The sequence below is a fragment of the Pundamilia nyererei genome, unplaced genomic scaffold (genome assembly GCF_000239375.1).
Source record: "Pundamilia nyererei isolate P.nyererei 1_Seehausen unplaced genomic scaffold, PunNye1.0 scaffold00211, whole genome shotgun sequence".
Lineage (NCBI taxonomy): Eukaryota > Metazoa > Chordata > Actinopteri > Cichliformes > Cichlidae > Pundamilia > Pundamilia nyererei.
The window spans coordinates 825222-833974 of NW_005187612.1; the positions used below are offsets into that span (position 1 = coordinate 825222).

Sequence of the window (8753 nt, forward strand, 5' to 3'; positions counted from 1 at the left end):
ACTCCCTCTGAATAAAAATGACTGCTCGCAAGATGAAGAAATTATGTGCCAAACCAAAGTACGAGTGGAAGGTAACACAAACGTCACCGAAAAAAAAATTAAAAATCCCAGTTGAAATTTTAACATTACAAATTACAGACAGAGCAGACTGGCACAGGTTTAAAATTATAAACAATCTCGATGGTTATAAATCACCTGACTTTCTCACAGCAATCCTATTCCCATGCAAACAAACCTGATGACAAGGTTTATGAATTGTAATGAGGAAATATTACTCAGAATGACAACACCTCAAGGAAAATTACTCACGACTGGTAATTTTATAGCTCTGCAATACACAGCGCTTGTACTCGATTAGAAAGAAACACTGTGATGGCACACAGGTCGCTTTATGAGCACGATGCGGCGGGTCTGTGTGCAGGTGATCGCACGTAAGGCGAGGATCAAGTCTGTGGCATTACTTAATGTTCTGTTCTATAAATGACTCTGCTTTCCAGCTAGGATCAGTGGCTGGCATCGCGCTGCTGTCACCACCGCCGTCTCTCCAGCCCACGCATGTCTGAGCATGGGGGCCTCTTCTCAAAAGTCAAATGTCAGATGTTATCCATCCCCAACTCGCAGAGAAGCACCCAGCGCACCGCTGGGGGCTCGGAGGCCCAGTTTCTCCGTCGCTGATGGAAAAACACTATTAGTGCACTTGCTTTACTTTGGCGTGCTGAGGTTGTCACGACTGCACCATGACAACCATATTACCAACTTTTTATGTGACATTGCTACATCTTTGCTTTATACAGTGCTGGACAAAACTCAGCAATATCAGTATGTAAACAGGGTTTTCAAAATAAAAGACTACATGACTCATTAGTTGATAATGAAAAAGCTTTGCTGTTAATTGTAGCAAAATAAAACAAAAAATCATGACCACGAATTCTAATAATCAGGATTACCATAAGAGGATAATCCTTATTTAAACTCCACTTAATTAACAGAGCATTAAAAAAATGGTCATCCAGTGATGATCCACCAAGCATTATATACAATATTAAAAAAACAGCTGTCTGTTGAAATATATACTGGAAATTGCTCACGTGTTTATTCCTGCAAGTGATGAAAGCACAAGAAAAATTAAGCAACTTCTCTCGCCTTAGCTGATTAAACTCAATTACTATGCAGAGCTGGCTTTCAGGAGCATTATGATAATGCATTTTGAAAACAGGTGGATGCAAAGCACTTATGATAAGTTGGACTGACACCTTGTAGCACGGCAAGCTAGGCAGCTGAAAACAAATTACTTCACACCTATAGCCTGCAGTTATTTTGGAGGTGCTTTGTACACAGCTAGCGCCTGTGTTGTCATAATACTGATGCATTACCAAAACACTGAGTCCTCGAAACTTGATGAATGAAAAATGAGCAAAATTACTTTGAGCTTGACACAAGGTTTAAAAGTGAGCTGGCCTCCGAGATTAACTGACAGGGCCCTCTAACGTCTAATTGATACATTTCAACCCGATTAATATCCACAGAGCCGAGCATGAAGATCTGGCATCTCCTCTGCATGACAGAGGAAGATGTAGCTTCAGATCCATGCAACAAGACCGGTCACTCAGTGATATTGTTGTCTCTTTAAAACTTATGCTTGTCCCATATATTTTTCATTAGCCTTCAAGTTGGTGGAGACTGTAGGGGTATGATCTCTTGAAATATTCATTACAAAAAGCACCCAAGACATGCAGTGACTCTTAACACTCAACCCCTTATTTTTTTGGAGCAAAATGTAGCTACAAAAAAATGGCTGCAGATATATTTGTGAAACGTTTTCTTCTGTTTCAAGTGTCAAGTCCTAAGTCCGAGATTGCAACACGGGAGAGCTGTATTCCTTACTGAGTTGAGCAACCAGGTGCACAACCTCGTCTTTTAACACAGAGTCAACAATCCCAGACCGATTCATTCCAACTTTCTTGCATAAATCTTGACGTTTAATGCTCTGAGATGATCCAATCATTTCAATCGACTGAACTCAACCAGCTAAACTTGAATAAAAATCACTCAACAGTCCCCTTGTGTGTGTGTGTGTGTGTGCACACTGTGATCCCTGCACATCCCTGTTGGGCTGGAGCTGCAGAGGATTTTTGGGGGGTTGTAACTAGTGCCAGCAAGCAGGAGTAAACACATTCTGTCATCTCACTTGTGTGGAAAAGCTTTTGTCTTCCAACAAGAGAAAGGAGGAGGGGGGTATTTTTCACTTTGAAGTGCCCACATGCTAACACAGAAATAGGCTTGAATGCTGCAACTTAAGTGTGCTGCCTTTAAGTACACATGAGACGTCAAGTGACACGAAACTGGGCAGGCTGCATTGCTCCTATTTCGAGGGAAGGCTGCCTCGATTATGATCTTTATTGCATTCTTATGGTAGACTGCAAAGGTGGAATGTCAGACGTGTAAACACAGAGTGCAGGAAGAACCACCGTGTGTGACACGAACAAAGCACACGATGAACACCCCCAAATGTGAGATTACAAAATAGACGACATCAAGCAGTATTATGCAATGGAGAGAGGGGAGAGAGAGAGAAGAGGAGCCTTGGTATAACTGTTTGACGATGCATGCAAAATGAGGGAAAATCGCCCTTGGGGTTGAATGCAACGGTTGTGCAACATCTGCATGCATACTGTAAACCTGTGCACTATATATGAATCGAAACGCTCATGCATCTGTCACACCGCTGGTAGCATGCTATTCACTAATAATAGGGGGAAAAAACAGCAAAAAAAACCCGAGTATTTACAGACGAGCGGCTGTACCGCGTCTAACGCCTCGCGCACAGACTGTGACACATTTCATGCTAAATTCTTGCTCTGGTCTACAAACTGGAGTTACCCTGACTTCCTAGTTTACTGCTGCTGTCATAGCTCGGCTAACACCCTTCTTCCTCCCTAGCCAGCAAACAATTTTTTTTCGACTACATTTGCCGCCCGCTGTTGCTGCGACCGTGAATTCTTCAAGTCTGCTTGTGCTGGTCAGACCCAGAGCTGTGGTAGCGTCTCGTTTCAATATGACACGAAAAGCAACACTTACATTTCACCACCCTGTCCGTCGTAGATAACTTCGGTTCATCATTCGGCTTGTTTTCGGACATTTCCAGTGTGATATAAAATTAAGATAGGGCAGAAATGAGACTTAAAACGGTCCCTGCGTTGCTCTGGCCGAACAACTCGTGAGTCTATCCGAGGAAAGAGACCGCAGTGATCTCACTCGGTCCTATCAGCGGCCAAAAATACTTGCAACAGGGTTACAATTTCACTGCTGGTGCTGTAGGAGCAGCTCTGTCTGATTTACTGTTACTCTGTATCAAGTTGTCTCAACGCAGTGTGCACTCAAACGTGCTGACTCGCAAGACCCGCCTCCTGGTGACAGCGGCTTCGCCCATTGGTCGAGAGTGACAGTTTGCCTATGCCCGTACATCCACTTTCATCAAAGGGCTGTTTCTGTGTCAGTCTGGTATTAATAACTGGTATGGATGAATATGAATGTATACACTGGTTAAAGTGCACAAATAAACAGTCCCTAACGATTTGAATTTTAAAAAAAGATAAAAACTGAAACATTCTGTCAACATATTGAAAAGATTGGTGAAACAGCTGGAAATTAGCTCTCCAAAGATTTACACCTGTTTAGCTAGCTTTAAAAATATATTAACAAGTCATTTACACACAAAACAAAGCAGATTTGAATAAAAGTTTAAAAAAAAGTCTCATTGCATATTGTGACATAAGTAAAAATTCAGAAGTAAAATATGAGATTATATTATGAGATTATAGCAAAATATTCTCACAGTAACTGAGAAGTAAAGGATTCCTTAATGTTTATATATAAGAGGTCCCCCTGACCTTTCTACATCAGATTCTCCATGTGCATCCTCTTGCAACAACCCTGGGACAATAAATCAATATTTGCAAAGATAGCATGTGACAAAGTGAAGACAAAGAATTCACCTTTGACCCTTAAAGTGAAAGGTTCTCATGACTTTGTTATGCTCTAGGGTAATGTGGTTGCCAGGTTTGGGTATACATGTTCCCCAGAGGGAACGATCAAAGGAAATCAATATAAAACTGCTCCTATTGATCACTTTAATCATATGAAGAATCTGTTTTATTCTGATGTCAGTAACCCCTCATCTACAGGTTATGAGGGGCAGTCTTCACAGCGACTGGATCTCAGCCCAGCTGAACACATACGGGAAAGACCTTTTTATACTGATTTTTCTTTATATTTTTCACCTGTCTGTAATTTGCCCTATCTAACAGACACATTTTCTGAAAATTAATTAATTAATTAATTAAAAGAAAATGATAGGAACATTCATTGTTCCATGAAGGTAAACCTTTTTTTTTTCAATTTCAACTACTCTATGTCTTTCCCACTGGCACCACCCTCAGGACAGGATCTGCAGCTTCACGTGTTTGTACACAGTGAGTCATTGATCTGAGGTCAGGTTTAAGGCCATTTTTATTTGACTACATGTTTTTAGGTACTTGTCGCTTCATTTTCAACTATGTTCAGCTGGGCTTCCTCCAAATGCAGAATAGTTCATACAGAATACAATAGTTTTCTGTTTTAGTGGTTTCATCAGCGTAGTTTGGCAACAAAAAATAACGATAATAAAAACAAATGAATAAATCTGAGTGAACCAGTCTGGATCCGCGTGTACAGGAACAGGAAGATCTGTGGCCGGTGAGTCACCAGATAGACGGAGCCAGTGATTTGCATGAAGGAGACCTCAACTTTCACCTGCTCATTTTCTCGACTTGTACATTTCAGTCGCCCCTCTAACACTGAAAGGACATAAACGGCTGCAAACTGCTATTAATGAGACACCTGTGTGGTATGAGTCAGTTGTTTGGCAGGTGGAGGCAGTTAATGAAGCCCTAACTTTTACATTTCTCTCAATGAGAAGCTTTGCGCCTGGTAGGTCAGACAATCCTTTTCTTTTTTTTAACTTCTGGCTGTACGGGAGGCATTCACATCAGATCATTAATTTTAACACGCCTCGGGTTCTAACACTTTGTTTTGTACCCAGGCTTAATTAAACTCCGGTCAAGTCTGTGACTCAAGCTCTGCTTGACGATGACCTTTTGTTGGTTTCTGTTTTCCTCTTTCGCTTACCTGAATGCCTACTTTGTCTTTATAAGGGATACCATAAAATCTAAGCATGGCTGTATGTGACTTTTTTCATTATTTTGGCGTATTTGGCATGTCTACGATACAACGTGATAAGGTGATACTCAAAAACGCTCCACACAAATGAGATTTTTCAGCATGAAAGATGTAAACAAACACTGACAACAATCTTTTTCATCTTAATGTGCCGCCCTCTTTAGATAATGTTTACTCCATTACCTCAGCATCGTGTTTTATTTATTGTTTTATGACTATAAATTTATAACTCCCTTTTACGCACAACACGCCAGCTTTTATGGTGTCAGCATCATTTTAAGAGCAAAACTAAACCTCTGATGTCCTTATCTCTTATGGTCTGTTGGGAAATTTCAAATCACGTTAAAGGACAAAAAGTAAAAAGTTGTGTAACTTCTCAATCAGACTAACTTCATAGCGTATATCAAGCAACTATTTATGTATATTTTAAGCAAAACATCAAAGCCTAACTTTTTCCTGGTCATCATAGCTGAGTCTTTGTCTGCTTTGGCACGGAAACAGCCTCTTATCTGCACGCCTCCTGACAACAGCCATCCAGTTACTGTGAAGTCAGCCTTGCACACAAGCAGCACCACAGACATGAGCCACACAGGTAGGCTACTTTTTCATATTATTTATTAATTAGCCCATTATTACTATTTTATCTTGGATAGTGAAAAATGATTGTGTAGTATGTGATTTTTGTAGTTAATGCTTTTTGATTGATTTTGTTGTCATCACCAGATCAATAATTTCTGTATTTCACTTGTTTTTATATATTTAAATAAACAGGGATTACTTTGGCAGTTTACCTCTATGTGGCTCAGCTCCAGAAAAGTCTAGATAATGTTGTTTCATAAAATACTGAAACCATAAAGTTTTTTCTTCATATAGCTGGGGATTTGCTGATTGTCTACGACACTGAGGCAAAGCAATGGGCTACCTACCTACAGTCAGTTTTCACTGGTCCCATCTCAGAGGCTGGGATCTGCTGCTATGACATTGCTGCAGCGACCAGTCCGAAGGGTGATTTCCTGAGGCTCGTCCAGTATACCTGCAAGCTCCTAATCCTTTCCAAGGGCTTGCTGGAGGGTCTTTGCCCGACGAAACGCTTCTTCCTGGGACGCGTGTTGAGTCCTGCAGCTCATGTGGTGGTTCTGCTATGCGGGGTGGAGAGCCTGAACCCCCTGCTAGAGCTGGTGCCTCTGAACGGTGAAGAGTGCACGCAGATCTCTAGTGAACAAGACGCCTCTGAGTACCTGTCCACTGTGATGGACACTGTGAGAAAAGGTATGGAATCTTTTTCAAATCACTGACCATATATTGTGTTAGCACCATTGTCTTTAGCCTGGTAGAAGATTATAGGACTTGAGGAATGCTAATATTGGCTAAAGTGCAAAAGAATGGGTAAAAGTAAATCAACCACCTCCTGCAGAGTGGATAATGAGTAAAACTGAACTATTGGTGTCTTTTATCATTGCCACCCCATGAGGTCTCTGATCTTATTTCATGAACCAGTCAGGTGTGAAATACCCCGCAACTCTGTCACATCTCATATTTTGAGCTCAACATCATGCCAACTGTTATTCCAGTCTTAACGCTACCTAGTGTTTCTCTAAAAATTATGTTTGAAGTTTAAGGTTTGAATTTGAATTCAAATAGCATGCAAAATATCTCAATGCATGACAGTTAAAAACAAACAGTTAAAAACATGTTTTTTGGCTCAGTGCTGATCTCAGCTTTGAAAACCCGGAACAGCTTTTTCAACCTGCCCTTCCTTTAGGACAAATGTCCTTGCTGTTCCCTTGTAATAAATGCGAGGAGAGCTCGTTATTTGCTAGAATGCCTGAGCAGCTTGGAAACCTGTTTACTCAGTTGTTTTTTTTCATGAGAATTGTGCATTTTGAAGATCCAATATTTGTTAGGAGCAGCTGCAGAGACATCTTTGGTGAAACTGCGTGTATCACTACCATGTCCTCATCTGCCCCGCCAATTATCCTCTGCCTCCTTTCCCGTTTTTTTCCTAATTACACTATTTGTATAAAACCATAAAGTGGAGGAGTGGGCTTCTATTTAAACAGGTGTGGGAGCAGGAGGAACATTTGATGCAAATTCAGACACCACTGATTACTCATTGTGAGCCATGCAAATTCAATAGCACTTAAACAGCATTGCTTCATTGCAGCGGTACAGAGAAGTGGTTCAGAGCGGGAGCCTATAAACAGTTACACTTTAACCCAGAAGCACCTTCACTATTAATGCAGGATGAAGCTGTTTGTTTGTTGACACATGCAACAGACATGTGGGTGTTTGATAAGTGCGTACCCCACGTAAAGTAAGCGTACTTCTTTACTGGTTTCTGTACCTACATGCATCAGCGTCAGGCTGTTTCCAATAAAAAAGGAGAGTTTAGATTTTCTATTTCAAACACATGTGAAATCATCAAATTAAAAACTCTATTTACCATGTTAGGTTAGGTAAGTAAACGACAAGAGAACATCATGTAACCATGGCAGCAGGTCTATCAGTTTCTTCTGAGCACACCGATGTTTTGAGCAAAAGGCTAGCATTAGCATGCTAACATGCTCATACAGTATTTTTATGCCAGTATTATACCTGACAAAGTATACATGCAGCTGACCTGATAATTGAAGAACTGTCAACTTCTTTGCCATGAGAAAACCTTTGCAGTATGCTTTAGGTCATAAGCCATTCGGCTGAATCTGAGCAGAGAGCATAACCCTGTACACTTCACAAATCCTGCTACTTTTGTCAGCAGTCACATCATCAGTAAACATCATTACCTTCATTCCCCTGGCAGCCATACAACCAATGTACAGCCTCTGCCAGTTTTTCCAGGTTTTACATGTTAGGACATGACAGCAAATCAACATCAAGTTCTCACCAGGTCTTTAATTTACACCCCACGATTCAACAGCTTTTAGCACCACCTTTAGCAGCTATATTAACTGTTTGCTGTATGTATTTTTCAGTCTCTCAAGTCATCATAGAGGAATTTCGGCACCCTCTTCTTTATAACGTTGCTTCAATTCATTGTGGTTTGTGGGCATTTGTTATGCACAGCTCTCTTAAGGACTTAGCATTTCAATCAGGTTGAAGTCTGGAGTGTGACTTGGCCCAGCAGATAGATCTTTTTCTTTATCAACTATTCTGCTGCTCTGCTGGGGATCATTATCCTGTTGTGTAGCTCAGTTTCAGCCAGTTTAGCTGCATGACAGATAGCCTCATATTTAAGTAATATTTTGGTATACAGAGGAGTTCATGGTCAACTCAATGACTTCATGTTGCCCAGATCCCATGGCTACAAAATAAGCCCAAACCATTACCCCTCCACTACTGTGCTTGACAGTTAGCATGAGGTGTTGATACACTTGGTTTTCTCCAAACATGACGCATTATGCATGACGTATTACATGCACATTATGACCAAACACCTCCACGTCAGTCTCATCTGTTCAAAGGACCTTATTCAAGAAATCTTTTGTTTTTTTCAGATGCAACTTTGTAAACCTAAGCGTTGCTGCCACGTTACTTTA

General features: G+C 40.8%; 1 protein-coding gene across 6 annotated transcripts in view; it reads right to left on the reverse strand.

Annotated features, from left to right (window-relative positions):
• The window catches only part of LOC102211631 (serine/threonine-protein phosphatase 2B catalytic subunit alpha isoform), a 66960-nt gene extending 63574 nt beyond the window's left edge, over window positions 1-3386 (reverse strand). For 4 of the 6 annotated variants that reach the window (XM_005748034.1, XM_005748032.1, XM_005748031.1 and 1 more), the window contains exon 1: window positions 3079-3385. In XM_005748034.1, coding sequence (XP_005748091.1) covers window positions 3079-3139 — 61 coding nt within the window. In that variant the 5' untranslated portion in view covers window positions 3140-3385. Of the gene's footprint in view, window positions 1-3078 lie in introns of all 6 variants that reach the window. The other 2 variants (XM_005748030.1, XM_005748029.1) reach the window with 1 other exon arrangement.
• Window positions 3387-8753: the final 5367 nt, after the last annotated feature.